Source organism: Aquarana catesbeiana, linkage group LG02 (assembly GCF_042186555.1).
Source record: "Aquarana catesbeiana isolate 2022-GZ linkage group LG02, ASM4218655v1, whole genome shotgun sequence".
Lineage (NCBI taxonomy): Eukaryota > Metazoa > Chordata > Amphibia > Anura > Ranidae > Aquarana > Aquarana catesbeiana.
This window is the reverse complement of record NC_133325.1, coordinates 564,254,131-564,276,345: the sequence shown is the minus strand read 5'-3', so window position 1 is coordinate 564,276,345 and position 22,215 is coordinate 564,254,131. Positions and strand designations below refer to the sequence as shown.

Sequence of the window (22,215 nt, the reverse complement as noted above, 5' to 3'; positions counted from 1 at the left end):
GCAACGGCAGTTTCAGAGGAAGTTGTTGCTCCTTCCCAGAAGGCATTGCAAACAGGAAATGATGCGATGGCCCGCGGCCAGGGAGGAGGAAGTGAAAAATGAACACAGCAGATATACAGTAGGTGCTGAGAAAAAAAATATCCAATTTGTTTACAGTGTACAGTTTAGTGAGGGAAGCTGAAGAGTTGTAAAAGTGGGTGGAACTCCACTTTAAGCGGGCTCTTTCTCCAGTGCCAGTGGCATCTGCCTCTAGGCAGTTGCGACAGCCTCTACCGTCTAGAGGAAAGCCTCAGGCTCAGGCCCAGGCACAAAAGAAGTCCTGGGGGCGGAAACCTGCAAAGCAGAATTCTAAAGTCTCATTATGAAGGGACGCCCCCGCTCACCAGGGTGGGGGGAAGACTTCTGCAGTTCTCAGAAGTCTGGCAAGAGGAAATTCAGGACAGATGGGTCATCTCGAGGATAACTCTAGGTACATACTGGAATTTCGGGAGTTTCCACCGCCTCGTTTTCTGAGGTCAAACATTCCCAAAGATCCAGGGAAAAGGCAATCTCTGTTTCGGGCATTAGAACGATTACTGGCTCGGGGGTGATCATGCAAATCCCCACAGAAGAGCAAGGTTTGGGGTTCTATTCAAACCTCTTTACGGTACCAAAACCGAATGGAGATGTCAGACCCATTCTAGATCTAAAAAATCAAAATCAGTTCCTGAAGGTCCGCTCTTTTTCCATGGAGTCGATCAGGTCAGTGGTTACTATCCTACAAGGAGGAGAACTTCTGGCGTCTATCGATATCAGGGATGCATATCTGCATGTTCCTATATTTCCCGCTCACCAAAGGTTTCTGCTGTTCGAGGTAGAACAGCATAATTTTCAATTTGTAGCCTTACCCTTCTGGCTGGTATTTACAAAGGTTCTGGCTCCACCTCTAGCCAGACTAAGGGTGCAGGGCATGACAGTCTTGGCATACCTGGACGATCTATTGCTAATAGACCAGTCGGTTGCCTGTTTGGAGCAAAGCGTGCGCATTACAACCAAATACCTGGAAAATCTAGGTTGGATTCTCAAGCTAGAGATCTCTTCCTTAAAACCGCAAAAAAGGCTGGAGTACTTGGGTCTGATCATAGACACAGCCCAGAAAAAGGTGTTCTTGCCTCAGGCAAAAATCAATGCCATAAGAGAGGAGAGGCGATCAGTGTAGTGTAACACACAGCCCCTCCCCCCACAGTTAGAAACACTCCCTAGGATACACTTAACCCCTACAGCGCCGCCTAGGAGTTAACCCCTTCACTGCCAGTGACATTTTTACAGTAATCAATGCAATTCTTTAGCATTGATTGCTGTGTTAATGCCAATGGTCCCAAAAATGTGTCAGAATGTGTCCGCCATAATGTTGCAGTCACAATAAAAATCGCTGATCGCCACCATTGCTAGTAAAAAAAAAAATCAATAAAAATGCCACAAAAAATGCCCTATAAATAAACGCTTATTGCGATTTCTTATTACCAAAAATATGTAGAAAAATACGTATCGGCCTAAACTGAGGAAATTTTTTTTTTTTTTAAATATTCTTTGGGGATATTTATTATAGCAAAAAGTAAAAAATAACGACCGCACAATTGTCAGTTAAAGGGGTTGTAAAGGTAAAAATTTTTTCACCTTAATGCATTCTATGCATTAAGGTGAAAAAACTTTTGACAGTACCGCCGCCCCCAGGCCCCCCGTTTTACTTACCTGACGCCTCGAATCTTCGCTCCTCGTCCTCGTCAGCTTCATTGCAGCTCAGCCTGGTCGCTGATTGGCTGCAGTGGATGGATTGAAAGCAGCGCAGCCATTGGCTCGCACTGCTGTCAATCACATCCGATGACGCGGCGCGCCGGGGGGCGGGGCCGAGTGATACAGCGAGCGGCTATAGCCGCCGGCTGTATCACGGGAGCGCGCCCGCAAGCACTCACCACCGTGCGAGGGAGCTCGCATGAAGGTGGGAAATGCTTGCGGGGAGGAGCTGAAACAGCCGCCGAGGGACCCCAGAAGACCAGGTTCGGGGCCACTCTGTGCAGAACGAGCTGCACAGTGAAGGTAAGTATAACATGTTTGTTATTTAAAAAAAAAAAAATAAATAACTTTACAACCCCTTTAAAGCAACACAGTGCCGAATCGCAAAATGTGCTCTGGTAAGGAAGGGGGTAAATTCTTCCGGGGCTGAAGTGGTTAAGGAGGGATTTGATCACCATGTATAAATACATAAGTGGTCCATATAGTGTACTTGATGTAGAGTTTTTCACGTTAAGGTCATTACAAAGGAAAAGGGATACTCTTGACATCAATAAGAAAAGAAATGTAACTTCCACATATGCAAAGGCTTCTTCACAGTAAGAGTTGTGGAATAGAATCCTTCAAGAACTAGTTCTGGCCATGGACGTTTTAAAAAAAAAAAAAAAAATGCACAGAATATAACTGGTTATTGACATTTATAGGTGATAACACCAGAGATTTTTTTTTTTTTTTTTTTAGGGAATATAAGATTGCATTCTGGGGGAAAGGGGAGGAATTAAAGGGGTTGTAAAGGTAAGTGTTTTTTTTACCTGAACCACCAAACTTGTCCCACAGGGACGTGCCTTCTCTCTGCTGGTGGGTTCTCGGCTGCTGATTGGACAGATTGATAGCAGTGCAGCCATTGGCTCCCGCTGCTGTCAATTAAATCCAGTGACGTGGCCACCAGGGGGCGGGACTGAGCCCTGCATTCGGCGTCTATGGACGCCGAATGCTGGACTCTGGAGCGTGCCCACAAGGTAACCCCCTGGGAGAGCGCTTCTCCCAGGGGGTTATCTGATGCGGGGAGGAGCCGAGACAGCCACTGAGGGACCCCAGAAGACCAGGATTGGGGCCACTGTGTGCAAAACGAGCTGCGCAGTGAGTAAGTATGACATGTTTGTTATTTAAAAAAAAAAAAATTACCTTTTAGTGTCACTTTAATTTTTTTTTCTTTGCTGGAACATATCAGATTGCTTTATACAGTTTTTTTTGCCTTCCCCTGGATTAATTGTAGGTATAGGATTGTGTATATGGGGGTTTTCTGTTTATTTATTTATTTATTTTTTTTTTTTCTGTTGGTTAAACTAAATTCATTTGTGTCTTTTTTTTTTTTTTTTTTTGGCCTAGCTAACTATAAAACTATGTAATAAAAACTGAGTTTGTTATATTTCCTCCTTCACGGCGCCCCCTGTGACTTCACCATTAATATCAACAGCACAACCATTGGTTCCTCCACACATGCCAGGGTCCTGGGTGTAATCCTCGACTCTGACCTCTCCTTCAGCCCCCATATCACATCACTGGCTAAATCCTGCCGCCTTAACCTCCTCAACATCTCCAGAATTCGACCCTTCCTGACTAATGACACCACAAAGCAACTTATTCACTCCTTGATTATTTCCCGCCTCGACTACTGCAACTCTCTCCTTAACGGCCTACCCTTAAGCAGGCTATCCCCCCTTCAGTCTATTATGAATGCTGCTGCTAGACTAATACACCTCACTAATCGATTCGTGACTGCCGCCCCTCTCTGCCAATCTCTTCACTGGCTTCCCCTACCCCACCGTGTAAAATTCAAAATGCTAACCATAACATACAAGGCCATTCACAACATCGCCCCCATCTACATCACCAACCTCATATGCAGATATCGCCCAAATCGTCCCCTCCGCTCCTCCCAGGACCTCCTGCTCTCTACCTCCCTTGTTACCTCCTCATGCTGGCCTTCAGGACTTCTCCAGAGCCTCTCCCATCCTCTGGAACTCCCTGTCCCAGTATGTCCGACCAGCCCCTACCCTGTCCACCTTTAGGAGATCCCTGAAATCTCATTTATTCAGGGAAGCTTATCCCACACCCACATAACTGTCCCCGAGCCACCCCCATCAAATCATTCTCTGCAGCTATTGCCTTTTGTACCACCACCCTCTCCCTTTAGAATGTAAGCTCTACGAGCAGGGCCCTCCTGTACCTTTTGTATTGAACTGTACTGTAATTGTGTTGTGGCCCCCCCCCCATACATTGTAAAGCATTGCGTAAACTGTTGGAGATATATAAATCTCGTATAATAGAGAGAGCAGAGGTCGACCGATATGGGTTTTTCCCTGGCCGATACCGATAATTAGAAATTGCGGCAGCCAATGGCCGATATATGATGCAGATTTTTTTTATGGGCCGATATATTAGGCTGATTTTTTTTTTTTCCCCCTTCATCTCATAAAATCTAACAGTTAGACCCCTTTCACACTGGGGTGTTTTTCAGGCGCTTTTGGGCTAAAAATAGTGCCTGTAAAGTGCCTGCAAAACGGCTCCCCTGCAGTCTCAGTATGAAAGCCCGAGTGCTTTCACACTGAGGCGATGCGCTGGCAGGATGTTAAAAAAAAAAAAAAAAAAAGTCCTGCAAGCAGCATCTTTGGAATGTTGTATACCGCTCCTCCACCACCCCTGCCCATGAAATGAATGGGCACCGCTGCCGAAGCGCCTGCCAAGTGCTTGGCAGGCACTTCACGGGCGCATTTAACCACTTCATCAGCCACTAGTTGGGTTATAAGCACCCCGCTAGCGGCCAAATAGCGCCGCTAAAATAACGGTAAAATGCCGCTAAAACTGGCAGCGTTTTGCCGTCAACGCCTGCCCGATCCAGTGTGAAAGCAGCCTTAAGTGGTACAGAAAATGTCTTACATTTAAACATTTTATTAAACACAACAAACCTCCAATCAGTTCATTTGTATGTATAGTTTAAATAAAAACTATATCTTAAATATTAAATACACAAAAACAACAAATCAAAACTTTTGGATGAAAAAAATGGGCTAACTTTAGTTTTTTTTTTTTAATTCATTAAAGTGTATTTTTTCCAAAATAATTGCATTTGAAAGACCTCGCAAATACCGTGTGACATAAAATATTGAAACAACCGCTATTTTATTCCCTAGGGTCTCTGCTAAAAAAAAAATATTTAATGTTTGGGGGTTCTAAGTGATTTTCTAGCAGAAAATACAGGATTTTTACTTGTAAGCAATACGTTTCAGAAAAGATTTAGGCCCCTTTCACACGTGCGGATCCGTTTTTACTCCTCCGCTTGCTCAGCGGGGATTGCTCCGTTGATCCCCACTGAGCCGGCGGGTGACAAGACCACCTCTGCACTCTGTGCAGGGTTGGACCTGTCAGAGCTCTGCTCTCCCCTATGGGGGGGATCGGATGATTATGGACCGCCTGTCCGTTTTTATCCGATCCGCCAGACAGGTGGAAATTAGGGTTTGCATCTGTCTGGCTTTTGCGGAGTGGATCAGATGTCAGCGGACATGTCTAAATTTGTAGCCAGTCTTCTCTATCTTTAGAATAAGGCTGGGTTCACACTTATGCGAATTGGATGCATGTTTCCCCACATCCAATTTGCATTACAGGAGGGTGTGACCGGCTCTCAAAGGAGGCGGTTCACACATCACTGGGGCAGCTGTGGTGCACTGCAGAAGCGTCCTGTGTGTCTTTGGTTTCGTTTCAGGTAAAAATTCAGTCAAAACTTTGGACCTGATTTGCCCCTGAACCGAGAACAGGGACGCACCGGACCCCTTGCTGCGAGCCGCTATGCAAATAGGTTGAACCCAGCCTAAGGGTAGATATCAACTTGGGGGAGAGAGGTGTACCCTGGCATATGTGCTCAAAAAGTGAGAGCTGACCTGTGGAATTATTAGTAAAGGTGGTGGCAAACTAGTGTTTGAGATGAAACTAAAGAGTTTAGAGGATGGAGCTAATTTCTGCACAGGTGTAAATTGTATGCCCATTGAGGTAAGAGTGAGCGTACTAAAATTTGTGAAAGTGCCACCAATGGAAAGCACAAGGGGAGTCCATCCCCGTGGAGAACAATGTGTTACCTAAAAGGGGTATGAGAGGTAGGTGTGGTGACATCAGTTTTTTTTGTAATATTTAATGTTGTCCTAATATTTAATGTATAGAAAAAGTATGTAATCAGGGAGCTCATGTAGAGGGCCTGTGTCTAGATGGGAGCTGGGGAAGAGATGAGACAGTGGTAGGTGAACGACAGAATATCTCTAAGTTTAACCACAAGGGAGGTCAATGGGGCAGTTTGTGCAGACATAAAATATTGGATCAAGTTGAGAACTCAAAAATCACCCTGCCTCGTGCTAGTGAACATTGTGTAATGTGAGATGGCTTGATGTTTATTAGACCAAATAAATCATAGAATGTGTTTTGTAAAGATTTTAGGGCATGAGATGAAATAGGAAAGGGGATAGTGTGAAACAGATAAAGACATTTTGGTAAGACTGTCATTTTGATGGCATTAATTTTTCGTATCCATGATAAATGGTGGTGGGACTAGGTAGAGATAAAAGCTTTCAATTTTTGGAAGGGTGGAGTTGGCTTTAAAAGGGTATGGTACATGTGGGTAAGGATAATACCCAAGTTATCAGGGTTGGAAGTAATTTTGTCTCAAAGAGGCCACAGTATAGCATCAGGGAGGGGGATGTTGAGGGCTGAAGACATTTATTTTCATTAATAACAAGGCTGTAATCTTTCGAGACTTGAAGTGTGGATAATAAGTTGGGTAGAGTTGTACAAGGTTGAGTTTAAGTTAAGAGTAAGTTGTCAGCAAACCAAGCTTATTTTGAATGAGCTGGGCCCAGATCAATCCCCTAAATGTCCGAGTTAGACCCCTTTCACACTGGTGTCCTTTTGCCGTGCTTTCTCAGGTTGACAAAAGCGCAGGAAAACTATTGCTCATTAATTCCTATGTAACTGTTCACACTGCAGTTGCGTTTCACTTTGAAAAGTGCTGCATCTTTGGTGCAGGTTTTCAGAAGGGTAGAGGATTGTGTTTTAGACTTTCTCTGTGGTATGTAGTCCTAAATTGGGGGCTGGAGTTTGAAGGTTCCAAATTGTCTTGGGTGGGATGGAACCTTCATTTTTTTTGTGTCCAGTATTGACTGGAAGCCTGCAGTTTGTGTGTGTCCAGGTCCATGCAACTTTTAAAAAAGCAGGCCTGATGAGAGCCCAGGGCTCCCATTTTGGAGACAGGGCTAAAGCCAGGGGTCAGGTGTGCCCCAGCCAACAGTCAGGTTTCTGCACAAGAGTCAGGTGGGCTCCTATCGAGAGGTCATATTGTGGACCTGTGCAGAAAGGTGCTGCAATCTACATGGCTAAGTGAGCCTGAAAAGCCAGCGGTCTGAGGAAACAGTCTACATAGTGGTGCTGTAGAAGCGCAGCCAGGTAGGCTATCATTTTCTGTAGTTCATGTTTTTATGTTGAAGAACCCCCACATGGGGGAAATCTGTATATGGATATAATGAATTTGGGCTGCCATACCCTAAAATACAGTTTGGTCTGAAACAACTCATTTAATAACGCATTTATCAAATGAGCATAATCACCCCAATACCACATAAGATATTTGGGGCTAGATCAGCATAGATCTGGTATATGTGGGATTGGAAGATTTAGTCTCTTAGACCAGGCTACATTTATTACTCCCCCTGCTTGGTTTTGTAAAAGGTGGGTTTCACGATGATGTCACGGTGATGTGCCTTTTTAGGGCCCATGGCTCTATGTATGAAGTCAAACTCCAGTCTTTCCACTAAAGCGTTTGGGACACAGTAAGTTCTTGTAATAAAGTAGTAACAGTAGAGTTAAGCACTTCAATAAATTCTGGGAGTCCATGGATTGTAAAGTTCCCCTTCTATTGTGAAATCTCCAGGTCGTCTGTTTGGGATAAAGCATTAGAAAGGTTGAGTTTGACGGTATCAATGTCTTGTTCGTGACTGTCTATGACAGATTGCGTCATCCATTTTGTGTTCCGGGTTATCAATTTGGGTTCCAGGATCTCTTATTTCACATGTCAGTTCGATAGAAAGTTTCACAGTAGCAACATTAAGTTCTAACTTTCTCCAGGAGTGCTGCATTCTGACAGATTCCCTCGCTGGTATCATTTGACTGGGCAGCAGAGATGCTGTCATTAGAGGAGTCGTCTGGGTTGGTCACCAATTTCTTAAGACGTATGGAACTGTTCGGGTGAAATTTGCGGGCTACTCATATTAACTTGCAGGTGTTTGACAAGAGTTGCTGTTGATTTACTTGGTTTGGATGGAGCATAGATGGAGCTCTTCAGCATTGCTAACTTTAAACTGGTGTGTTGGTGCCCAGGTCTGTGGACAGTGAGGTTGCAGCTCCATCCAAAAAATTGAATGTCAGGTGGTTGACCCCGAGACTGGACAGTGAGGTTGAGGCTCTGTCCAAGTGGTATGGATGATGAGAATGGACAGCGGTGTTTGATCTCTGTCCAATAATGTAAATGTCAACTGATTAACCTTGAGATTGGACAGTGAGGTTGTAGCCCTGTCCAATGATATAGAAGCAGGATGCACCTGAGCTCAATTTTGAGTGTCATGACAAAGGCTGGGAATAGTTATGTACATGTGATTTTTTTATTTTTTTATTTTTTTTTATTTTTAATAAATTAGCAAAGATTTCAAACAAACTTCTTTCACCTTGTCCTTATGGGGTATTGTTTGTAGAATTTTGAGGAAAATTACTTTAATCCATTTTGAAAAAAGACACTAACATAACAATGTGGAAAAAGTGAAGGGCTGTGAATACTTTATGGATGCACTGTAGAGTGTGAAAATATGTCATTTATTTTGTATGAGGATCAAGCACCTTGTATCAGTCTTTAATGTCTGTATGTGTTTATGTAAATTTTCTCATTTTATTGTATGATAGAATTTGGATGATTTTTTTTAAATTGTGATACAAACATCAGTGTGTGTATGGTTGCACCTAAAAAATTTCTCCACACATAAAATTATTTGTTTGTACTTATACAATATTTTCTTATTCTAGGGTTCATCTTTGTTTATATTCAAACTATAAGGTAAATAAAGTTTTTAGTACTTTAGATGTTTGTAAAGCATTAATTTTGCATTAAAGAAGAATTCCAGTTATGATATTTTATACATCATAACTATGGTCCTGGTTGGGCTAACATCATGCCAGTGGGATCTTTCTACCATCTAGAAATCACTGTACTAGACACCACTACTCCTTGATCTCTGTCTCTTCAGTGCCGAGCAGCTGTCCGGCTGCATTGTCAACACAGGAGGTTGGCTGCTTGGCACTAGTGTGATTTTATGACAATTTTAACCACATGCCGCCCGCCATATAGCAAAATGACGGCAGCAAAGTGGTTGCAGTACGCTGACTGGGCATCATATGACATCTTCAGGATATTAAGACGCTGCACGCCCCCGGGGGTGCGAATTGCGGCGTTCGATCTCGTCTGTCAGACGTGAGTAGAGGAGAGCCCCCCCCCCCCGAGGATGCCCACACTGGACCACCAGGGATGTCACCACAAGGTATGCCACCCTAGACCACAATGGATGCCAATCAGTGCCCACAATGGATGCCAATCAGTGCCCACAATGGGCATCACTGATTGGCAGGCATTATTGTTTGGCACCATCAGTACCATACATAACAGTACATCAGTGCCCACCCGTGCAGCCTATTCGTGCCCATCCGTGACACATATCAGTGCCCATCAGTGCAGCATATTAGTGCTCATCGTCAGTGCTACCTCTTCGGTGCCCATCAGTGCCCGTCAGTGCAGCCCCATCAGTGCCCATCAGTGAAGGAGGAAACTTACTTATTTGCAAAGTTTTGTAACTGAAACTAAAAAAAAAACATTTTTTCTTTCAAAATTTTCGATCTTTTATTTGTTTAGCAGAAAATAAAATCCCAGAGGTGATCAAATACCACCAAAAGAAAGCTCTATTTGTGGGAACAAAAGGATAAAATAAAGATTTGTTTCTACATTGAGTTGTCAAATTATGTAAGGAAATGTAACCCTAATAGTGTATAGAACATTGGGTCCTCATTCAGATCAAATTCTTAAACTAGTTGAGGTCTGAGGAAGGAAGCCCAGTCTCTGGGACACCAAATTTTCCTGACCCACAAAACCAGGCCTTCACACGTTATTTCCCCTGTATGTTCCCCAGCGACACAGTTCCCCAGAGTGAGATGTCAACCTGGTTCTATTGGTTCTTCTGTAACCACCCTTTGAACCTCTCAGAGACATTGCTCTGTCTACTCTTACTCACAAGGCTGCCTTCCTCATCGCCATTACCTCTATGAAGCAAGTTTCTGGTTGGGGGGCTTAATCTTGAAAAGTCCTTATAAATAGTTGTCCTTTGTTAGAATCCCTGCCAGGACTTCCAGAATGCCTATTCTCAGAATCCCTGCCAGGACTTATTTAGTACATGCAAGTTCCAGCACAGCTGGTACTTGTGCCATCCAGTACTAGTTCCAGCTAGAATCAGTTTCTGTACATCCAGTACTAATGCCTGTAAAGGAGCAGGCTTTTTTCCCTCTATATTTTCACCTTTGATCTGGCCAGTAACTTGCTTTCTGCCTTGGGGGGCCTACACTCTGGATGAAGGAGAAACAAAGACTCCTTTGGACAGTAGCATTGTTAATCTGGGGGGAGTGAGAGTTAGATGCACTAGCAGATTTAGATTTATTAACAAAATCGAAGCCAAACTCCAGCTCACACATTTAAGCAATTTCAGCAACATTTTTTTTCCTTTTTGGGATAGAGGTTTTTCATAAACAAGATCATTGTAAGGAATCCTGTAAGTGTTTTATAATGGGTTGTCTCAACCCTCAAAATGTTATATCTGCAGGACAGCTTGTTCTGCTGAAAAACAACAGATTTACTGGCCTGAACCACAGATGAAAATAAAGGAAAGAAAGCCTAAAAAGAAAACAAATGCAGCTATCGCGTCTAAGAATTGGTAAGCTGCAATATACTAAATGTTTTTGCTTTAGAGTTTAATTACGCTTTAAGCTCAAAATCCTTACTGCGTTAATCTACATTATTTAGCCTTATAGGGCGTACACACGGTCGGACTTTGTTCGGACATTCCGACAACAAAATCCTAGGATTTTTTTCCGACGGATGTTGGCTCAAACTTGTCTTGCATACACACGGTCACACAAAGTTGCCGGAAAATCCGATCGTTCTAAACGCGGTGACGTAAAACATGTACGTCGGGACTATAAACAGGGCAGTGGCCAATAGCTTTCATCTCTTTATTTATTCTGAGCATGCATGGCACTTTGTGCGTCGGATTTGTGTACACACGATCGGAATTTCCGACAACGGATTTTGTTGTCGGAAAATTTTATCTCCTGCTCTCCAACTTTGTGTGTCGGAAAATCCGATGGAAAATGTCCGATGGAGCCCACACACGGTCAGAATTTCCGACAACACGCTCCGATCGGACATTTTCCATCGGAAAATCCGACCGTGTGTACGGGGCATTATACTGAAATAATTTGCCTACATGAATATTCTGCCTGATAGTATATTAGGAGTTGTATCTGTGCATTCAGTTGAGTGCATGTGTGGTTCCCCCCCTTTATTCTATTTTTTCCTTGATATTTTGCATTTTATACCTGCAGGCCTTCAGGAGCCATTTGGGCATTCTGAGATGAATGCTGTCTCTACATGTAAGACATAGGGTTTTTGATGGTAAAAGAACCAGTTGAGTAGCCTAATACTGAGAGCATTAGGAGAGGGCACCTATTTTGGACAGCGTAGAAGTGGTTGAGTGGATTTGCTGTTTACAGGAGGCTACACTATAATGTAGTTATGTAACTGACAGTCAAAGGGTTGGATAACCGCTGTGTACTCTTTGGGGCTAATCTCTTGTGCAGCTCTGATGCTTTGGAGCAATGCAAAAGATAGTTGTGTGTGTAGTGTTTTACTTTTCCTTCAACAAGACTCTAGAATGATTTCTGTTTCTAGGTTAAATCATCTTAAATGTGATTGTATAATATTTTGCAAGTTAAAGGCTTTTGGTAAAGACCATGATAATAGATGAAAATGTGAGTTACTCAAAAGGTAATCCTTTTTATTAGTTCATTTGAAGGTGTCTTTGGGAGGTAATTGTTTTAAAGAATGAAATCATTAATTTTCTGCAGCCAACACATCTCGGCAGGTTTGACAAGTAATCCTGCTGGCTCACCATACATAATGCACCGCCCCACGGTTCAGACACACTCTCTTTAATTATGGGGCTTCTAATTTTGGCTTGTGCCCAGATGTGACTGTCTTTTGGAACTGTAGGAGATTATATGAGCCCACTAAAACTACTCTTCCCCCACAACAATTCATTTTATCATACAGACAACTGGTATAATAAAGCACTGTCTTTTCTGTATGATAAGTAAAACTCTGGTACAGATAGGTTACATTGTGGGTGCTGCGTGTAGGTTTCTAAAGACTGTGGGTATTTTTCTATAGACATTTACTGCATGTATGTAATAAAGTAATTATTATACTGTGTTATATACATTGATCCCAATCCCTATGAGAACTCAGAGGATGCATGCATTGCCTAGGCCAGTTGTTCTCAAAATATGAGGTGTGCAAAGGCTTCACAACTTGATTTGCTGGTTGAACAATACCTGCTGTGCGCACACTTCTCTGGCAAAACAATTTGCTTACTTTTTCTGTTGGAAAAATAAGGGAATGTTCAAAGGCAGTGACTTATATATTTTAAATATAAATGCATAACAATTTAAAGGTTCAGTATTTTTTATTCAGACATAGAAGCTTAAGTTAGCAGAAAAGCAGAAATGTGTTGGTACATAATCTACTAGATTCTCCTTTGGTTATAATCACAGCTTAAAGTCTTTTCACAATGGAATTCTGCAGTGTTGCCCCTTTTCTTAGCTACGTTTTGCTAGCTTGCTTAGGTTGGATGATACAGCTGGTGAATTTGAGGTTTGGGCATTGATTCAGAAATCCCAAGACACAACTTTGGCTGTGTCCTGCTGGAAGGTGAGTCTCCTTTTTCAGATACAGGTCTCTGGCAGGCTGAAACCGATTTTCCTCTTCCTCTTCTTGCTCACAGGCTTGATCAGTTTCTGTGTTTCTAAATGAAAAGCATTTCCACAGCATGTTACCACCATGTTTTACCATTTGACATTTTATTCTTTAGTAGTTGTTTAGTAGTGTTGGTTTACTACCAGACACAGTGCGGGATATTTACTATAACTGCAGCGCTCAGAATCTGGTGCAGCTGTGCAGGGTAGCCAATCAGATTCTAACTTCAGCTTGTTCAATTTTAGCTTTGACAATAAAACCTGGAAGCTGATTGGTTTCTGTGCAGAGCTGCACCAGCAAACCCTCACCTTGTTTTGTCCTTGGATACATTATGTCCTTGCATTATGGCAGTAGACAGTGCTGTTGATTGAACAGCACATGCCAACATAGGCAGCAGATAGTTTTGGTGCTGATGCGGGCATCCCCATTGACTGCCATTGCAACTGCATGCTTCTCTACTGACTGCCACCATAAAATCATTCTGCTTCAGTAACTACCCCTATAATGGTATATGTGTTTACTAACACCCATTGATTTTCTTTAAATTGCTTTCATGATTTTTTTACACGTTGATAAGCAACCATGTAACTAGTTAATTGGACAACATTTCAGATTTGATTGGATCTTGAGATATGTTGGTTACATCCCTGACTATAGGTCTGCATTGACAAGGGTTATTCATCCAGTGAGTGAATTCTAAAAAGTTGTATGTTAGCCTTCATTCTGAGCAACTGATAATGATGATGAGGTTTAGAATCTTTAGGTTTTAAGCCGTATAATACACTGTCAATTCATACTTCTTAAAAGATCCACTCCAAGAAAATACCTACCTTCAGTAGTCTGTTCGGCCGATGTACACCTTTTAATGAAGTTAACTCAATTTACCTTCTTAGCAGCAGCATTCTTATTTCATCCACCCAAAAAGACCATTGTCAAAGGCTTTTTATCTTTGCCATTTTCTGTTCAAGGGAGCCGGATACCTGTGTCTGCTATATGCTAAGCAAGGTGATCGGTCCTCTCATCGTTCTGTATAGTGTGAAAGGTAATTGCACAAATTCATCATGTGAGTGTGAAAGAAACAGTGGGTGAAGCTATTTCCTGCCAGTCCATGCTTATCCCTGCCAAGCTGTGCCCACTGTTGATCTGCCCATCCCACTGTACCATGTAATCCTGTGTGGACTTGCACATCACTAGAGCAGGAGATTCTGAGCAGGTAGCTAGCAATTACAAGAGCTGCTGATATCATTCTTTTAACACTATTGTTTAATAATCATGCTGATTTAGAAACCTAGTGGTGGTGGGGTGGGGGGGGAGGGAGTGGGTGGTTATTTTTAATAGTAGTGACATAAACTCTGTATAGCAGGCAATGACCATGGTCCTCACTAGCAGTGAGCATCAGGGACACACACACTAAAACTCTTACAAGGTGCCCTGTCTCATTATTGTGACTGTCCATCTGTTGTTGTGGTGGGGGGGTGGTGGCAGATGACCAGATAACTCCCCTGACATCACCTGCAGGCCCACCCAATAAATTCCCATGTGTTGCAACAGATTACCTTCCCACTTCACTCGGGCAGATCATGAAGTGATTTTAATTTTTTTTTTGTGGCATTTAAGGTTTTGTTCCTCTTGAATAGCATAGGGCGATCTTTAATAAAGGTTAGGCAGTTTCTTGTTTGTACCCTAGAGATACTCTTTAACATTTCAGATATTGTAAGATCCCTTTGAGGTAAAACATGTGCTAGATTCATATACCTTTCAGAAATTGAATGCAAAATCTCTCCAGTGCAGTTCATGGCTCTCCTCATTTTAACTTCCATTCTTACTCTTTCTATTTTACCGGAAACTGTTATGTCCTCCTAGCTTTTGTTACATTTTAAAGTAAATTAATTCTGTAATGGGGAGCGTTGGACACCTCGGTATTGTGTGGAGCGCAAGAGTAAAGCAGGGATTTTAAGTGCATCGATCTTGCTGGCGGAGACAAAAACAGATAAACGCTGCTGCTGGATTCTGTTTTGATATATACATAAAACTAAAATCTGTTTTTGGGAGACATATCCTTTCCTGTAAATGAGCATAAATCTTACAACTAAAATTACATTTCTAGATGTGTTCCACAAAGGTTGTTTTTTTTTTTTTAATGAATATTGCACATTTCCTCCTGCAACGTAAATGGAAAATCCAAAATAATCCAGCCTTGGAAAAACCAATCACTCCTTTTAAAATTGATGCACTACTTTATTGCTAAAACAACGATTTGCTGTTTGCATAGGGTGGTATTTTTTATAACTGTGGAAAATAATTTTGCTTCCATTTATGTGCTGATTTCAGAAATGCAATAAATGGATCTCATAAAAATGTGTGTTGTGTTTGCTTTTTAGCCATTTGGGACCAGCTTCTGGAAGGACGAATAAAAATTCAGAAAGCACTTCTTTCAGCTAATCAACTTCCACAACATGATACGCTTGCGTTGTTCAAAGAGAGAGGGGGGTCTGAGCTGTTAACCCCGCTAACGAATAGTAAGTATATTTTGTCTCTCTATGTGTAGGATAGAGGAATATGCACACTGGTACAAGTCTATCTTCTCCCAATGTACAGTTTTATTATACATTTTTAAGATTTTTTTAATGTCTTATATTTGCTATATTTTTTAATATCCAAACCATTTAGTTCTTTATTAAAGGATAAGTTCACCTTTTAGTAATATCTTATATGTTACACATTTTCAGGGTGTAACATGTTAGTAAAGCACCTGCCCGCAACTCCAGAACTTCAAGTGATTGTAAAGGTTCAGTTTTTATTTTATTAATATAACAAACATGTTGTATCTTCCTGCTCTGTGCAATGAATTTGCACAGAGCTGCTCTGATCCTCCAGTTTCAGGTCCCCCGCTGGTGCTTCTGGCTCCACCCCCAAGGCTAGTGCCCCCATGGCAAGCCGCTTGCTGAGGGGGCACTCATACATGCTCTTTCCTGAACCCAATCTCAAACCCATTGACTCCCAATGCTGTCAATTTGAGTCGGTGCTGAGGGAGCTCCTTCAGCACTGGCTCTAATTGACAGCAGCAGGAGCCATTGACTCCTTCTGCTGTATCTGAGCCAGTGGGGAACGAGAGAGCCGAGACAGCCTTGGCTCTCGTGCACATCACTGGATCGAGATCGTGTTTAGATGTATTTTTAGGGTGGGCTGGAGGGGGGAGCTGCATGCCGAAGGTTTTTTATCTTGCTGCATAGAATGCAGTAAGATAAAAAAAAAGCTTCTGCCTTTACAACCACTTTTTGCATGTCTATGTAGAAATATTGAAATATATTTAAAACACACCTAATGTAAGTACCTAATTTTGACTTTGCATCAGCCATTGGCAATCCTCTGTACAGCAGGGCTCAGACTGGGAGAGAGGCAGCGCTAAGTTTTTGTCATGTGTGCTACAGTAAATATGAGCTGACAAGGAACATTATGACAGGGTGAATGAGCAGGGGAAGTGAAGCATCACTATTCCACTGTTGTGCATTGACTTTCCATCCACAGGCTGAGAGCAGGGAAGTGACATAGTCGTGTTGCTTCCAGTGTAGAAAAGGTCGCAACTTGCCTCCTGGTGTCTAATAGGGCTCTGTAAATCCCAGAAATGGACAGGCATAAATTTAGATCATATAGAAGGCTGAACAGCCATGGTTATATTAGGCTGTTTGGTTGGTACAAGTGTAATAATCTAATATACACATTTAAAAAAAAAAAAAATATATATATATAGATATATCTATATATATCTATATATATATATATAGATATATATATAGATATATATAGATATATATATATATATATATATCTATATATATATATATATATATATATATATATATATATATATAGCTATATCTATCTATATATATAGATAGATCTATATATATAGATAGATATATATAGATCTATCTATATATATATATCTATATATATATATATATATATATATATATATATATATATATATATATATATATAATTATATTACCAAAAGTATTGGGACACCTGCCTTTACACGCACGTGAACTTTAATGGCATCCAAGTCTTAGTCCGTAGGGTTCAATATTGAGTTGGCCCACCCTTTGCAGCTATAACAGCTTCAACTCTTCTGCGAAGGCTGTCCACAAGGTTTAGGAGTGTGTCTATGGGAATGTTTGACGATTCTTCCAGAAATACTTTTGTGAGGTCAGGCACTGATGTGGATGCGAAGGCCTGGCTTGCAGCCTTCCCTCTAATTGATCTCAAAGGTGTTCTGTCGGGTTGAGGTCAGGACTGTGATTGCCAGTCAAGTTCCTTCACCCCAAACTTGCTTTATGGACCTTGCTTTGTGCACTGGTGCGCAGTCATGTTGGAACAGGAAGGGGCCATCCCCAAACTGTTCCCACAAAGTGGGGAGCATAAAATTATAAAAAATGGCTTGGTATGCTGATGCCATAATAGTTTCCTACCCTGGAACTAAGGGACCAAGTCCAACCCCTGAAAAATAACTCCTTACACCATAATTCCCCCTCCACCAAATTAGTTGGACCAGTGCACAAAGCAAGGACCATAGAGACATTGAAGAGTGAGTTTGGGGTGGAGGAACTTGACTGGCCTGCACAGAGTCCTGACCTCAACCCAATAGAACAACTTTGGGATGAATTAGAGTGGAGACTGCGAGCCAGGCCTTCTCATCCACATCAGTGCCTGATCTCACATATGAGCTTCTGGAAGAATTATCAAAACTTCCCATAGACACACTCCTTGTGGATAGCCTTCCCAGAGGAGTTGAAGCTGTTATAGCTGCAAATGGTGAGCCAACTCAATATTGAACCCTACGGACTAAGACTGGGATGCCATTAAAGTTTATGTACATGTAAAGGCAGGAGTCCCAATACTTTTGGTTATATTGTGTGATGTATGTATGTATGTATGTATGTGTGTGTGTAAACTGTCTGGCCTGGCAAATATTTAATTTTGTTTAGTTAGAGTCTAGACACCATACAAAGTATTGACCATTTACCATTCTTTCCTGAAGTGAAAGTAAAACAGCTTGGTCAAGACTCTGATTGGGTAATGAGGGAACAGCAGCTCACTGATGAGGACATCCCCTTGCTTGCTTCTCCAGCCAGCAAGATTCATTCATTAGAATCACAGCACTCTGTGCAATTCAGTACTGTACAATATAGTAAAGTCTAATTGAATTACAGTGCTATCAATTCCCCACTTGGTTCAAATGCCAATGTGCGCAAGAATACATACAGCTTGTACAAAGACAGATTAAGGTACTCTTTATACTGACATGGAGAAATGTGTGGGTTACTTTACAGATCACTTAAACCATGCTTAAGTCCTCCTGAAAAGTGATGAAATTGAAAGCAATTGTCCTATGTATACCTGTATGCCTTTGACATGTTATTGAGTAAAGCAAAGTGTAAAGCGCAGATAAACATTTATTCCACAAAGATATTCTAAAACTGCCTTGACAGATTTAGTGGTACGCTTAGGAAAAGATTTAAAATAAATGAATCATAATGATCTTTAAAACCAGTAGAATATTAATGGGGTGCGGTCCACACTGGATGCTGACTCTCTGGCGCTGCTGTGGCCGCCAAACATTTTTCTTCGTGTTGCATGGTGCTGCACCACAGTGCCATGCAATAGAAAACAAAAACAAATGTTGAGCAGCCACAGCACCCCCCAAAGAGTTGGCACCCGCTGCTTTCTTGACAGTGGCCTTGGGTCTCCAAAGTGATCCCTGTGGAGCTCCATAGACTCTAGGCTCGAGCTTTAGTTGGGACCTTGATGTCTGTGAAAGTCGAGATTTAGCATCACACCTAACTGTGTTGAGCCTGGTATTTGGCAAGTACATCGCAGGTAGAATGGTATATTACCTGTAGAAGGCCAGGACCTAGTGTTGACCTGGGTAGAAATCCAGGCCACATGTTTATCTTGTTGCTAAAATCCAGGGCGATCCATGGGGGCACAAGGAGTTAATCTGACGACTAAAGAAGTGAATGATCCCTAAACCTCTGGCCTAAACACTGCCAGGAAAGTGTTTAGGCCAGGACAGATTTACATTAAAGGGGCTGTAAAGGCTAACGCTTTTTTTTATTTTTACCTTAATGCATTATCTGCATTATGGTAAAACATTTTTTTTATGTACAGCTCCCCCACCCTCCTAAATACTTACCTGAGCAAGGAAGCTCCTTGCTATTTGGCACTCAGAAGGCAGGAGGAGCCAGGAGTGCCAGCCGGGGACCCCAGAAGAGGAGGATCTGGGTTGCTCTGTGCAAAACGAATGCACAGAGCAGGTAAGTATATGTTTGTTTTGAATAAAATATAAGAAAAGGAACCTTTACAATAACTTTAACGTGAAACTGTAATGTTTTGGGTCAGTTTTAGTTTCACGTCCTGAAAGTTTGTGAATTTTATTTAAAAGATGTCTTTGTTTTGCAATTAAACATTTCAAACATTTAAACATTCCATGACAAAGGTTTTTCAGACCACACTGGCTTATGGTATATCTGAAGAGACCGCACATCAATATGCCCTTGGACAGAGGTGTTCAGGGGAAGTAGGATGAGTCAATGCTTTGGCTCATTTACCTGGGTGTGTTCATTTCAGCATTTGCTATTAAGATCTGTAGTAATGTTTATTTTTATTAATTTATTTATTTTTTAACCAAGTGGTTAACAAGATACAGCATTTTACAAATCAATTTTTTTAAATGCAAGAAATGTTAGTGCCTGCATTTTACTAGGTATTAGCCTCTTGCAGCCCTGTACAACAGAACTCAAAATAGGGCAAAAATGAGCAGTGCAGGGAACTTGCTGATTGGAGGAGAGAGCAGAGTGAAAGAGGGCCCGGCCCATTAGTGGTGCTGCTTTTCCTTTATTGAATAGCCATAGGGTGGGAGGTCAAGAGCTGTATGCATTAGTCAACTGTAGCAGAGAAAATTAGCATGTGCTTTGTGTCAGAGCGATGTTAACCTCAGGAATGGATGGATAGCAATGCAAATCGTTTGCCAGGAAAACCATGCCCAAATATGTTTTCATCTGTTTTACCTGTTTTCTGGAGTTCAGCTTTAATGTGGACCTAAACTCAAAACATGAAGATTTGCAAAGTTAAAGGGAACAATTAGAAATGTTAATTGTGCACTATCCTTAAAAAGTACCTTTTTGCCTGGAGTTCCTACTAAAACACAGCAGTGCAATTCCTGGTATTTAAGATTGCCTAGGCATTCGTGTCATTATAGTTGTATATCTGTAGTGTGAGATCATCTAAGGCACTGTTTCCCAGGGCTGGCCCATCCATTAAGGGTGCACGGCCACCGTCTCCCCTATCCATGGCGACCCCCCCCCAATCCATGCGCTTGGCCCCTTTAAGGACGCCGCATGCATGGATTCCAATGGGGAGTGGATGTTTTCTTTTGTTTTGTTTTTTTAAGCACCTAATTAGAGCCAGAGGCTCTAATAGGCTTCAAAATAGGGTGGGCTCGGGGCGCATAAAATGCGAATGGATCCCACCCAGGTGTGTTACAAAAGCCAATGAATATTCGCTATTGTAACACTGATCCTCCTCCCAGCCAATCAGGAAGCAGGTTTTGAGACCCATCACCTGATTGGCTGAAAGGACAGGCGATCCTATTGGACACCTAGAAAGAGGGGAGGAGAGGCACACTTGAAGGCAGGAGGAGCCAGGAGTGCCAGTGGGGGACCCCAGAAGAGTAGGTTCAGGACTGCTCTGTGAAAAATCATTGCACAGAGCAGGTAAGCATAACATGATTTTCTTTTTTTTACAATCACTGTAAGGTACACTTGAGTTGCAGCCTTCATTGGGTATGAACAACCCATTTAATTGTCACAGTGTGTTGTTTGTACAGATGTCATTTACTGAAGTGCTGTAGATCATTCATGCAAGGCATGTTTTATAATGGTGATTCTCATATTTTGAACCAAAAGGAAATTAAGATTGTTATAGAGACATTCAATGACCTTATAAAAGTTTAAAGCCAAATTAAGTGTTGCATTTTTACTAGTCCTGCTATTTTGTTTCCTATGTCTTTCTTTTCCATATTTCATTTAATAATGGACTTTAGTGTTTTCTAACACCTGCCTTCAGAAATCTGATGAGCCTTGTTTTCTAGACTTCCTGATAAAAACAAAACTATTTAACTAGTTTGATTTTGAAAGAGCTATGGGAATACTAGTCCACAGGAGTTGTATTTCCTAAACATGGATCCATATTTCAAAACAAGCTGTAAATAATACACTTTTTTTTTATAAAGTGCCTTTATAGCTTAACATGTATGTATGTGTGTATATACCTGTATTGGTACTGGCTCAGCATCAGCGCTAAACTGGTAACTTCTATTCATTAAGAAGGTAACTATGACAGGACACTTTAAATTAACCTCAATTTGCATTTAAGCTAAAATGGTGAAGGCACATGCTGTGTCCATGCTGCTTTGAGTAATGAAAATGTGTATCTATGAATAACTACAAGTCGGTGGTTGGCTGAGTTCATATCTATGTATTACTGGAGTATTACTGGTTTTGTCCTGTAGTGCAAATATAATATAATATACACACACACACACACACACACACACACACACACACACACTAACATATTTGGACAGGCAAACATTATATCTTGATTCCGTTAGTACCCAAAAACAAAAGTGATATACTTAGGACAAATAACATATAAAATATAATGTGGTATATCCATTTTTATGATGTAAATTACTGAAAATGCAGATTTGTCATATGTGAAAAGTAAGTACATGCCTACATTTATCACCATTTCCAGTCCATGAAATTAAATTTAGTGTTTATAATTGGGTGTTGGCTATACATTCTGCATCATTTAATGAAAATGTGAGGTCATCTGTCCAAAACTGAAATCAGTCTTTCAACATAATGATTTGAAGGTTGCTAGGAAATCTACAAAGAGATGACTCGAAAAAAAAAGAAATAGAGAATTATGCTAAACGTACCCTTATTTGAATCCCATTAAAATTTTGTTGAGGGATTTGCAATGGGAAGTCCATGCAAGGAAACCCACAAACCTCTTGCAACTGAAGGATTTTTATTAAGTAGTCAACAATTTCAGTGGCATACACTAATGGGCAGTTATGCATAATGCCACAAGATGTCATATTTGCTAAATGGAACAATGCTATTTTCTGATGCCAAGGATATGCTTACTTTTTTCACATTGCACTCTTGCTTCTGTTATTATTCATGTGGAATAAATTGCCGAAAGGGCACATT

General features: G+C 41.4%; 1 protein-coding gene across 1 annotated transcript in view; it reads left to right on the top strand.

Annotated features, from left to right (window-relative positions):
- AATF (apoptosis antagonizing transcription factor) overlaps positions 1–22,215 on the top strand; it is a 190,960-nt gene that overhangs the window by 22,904 nt on the left and 145,841 nt on the right. Inside the window, exon 3 of the mRNA XM_073614142.1 lies at positions 15,313–15,450. Within this exon, the coding sequence (XP_073470243.1) occupies positions 15,313–15,450 (138 nt within the window). The remainder of the gene's footprint in view (positions 1–15,312; positions 15,451–22,215) is intronic.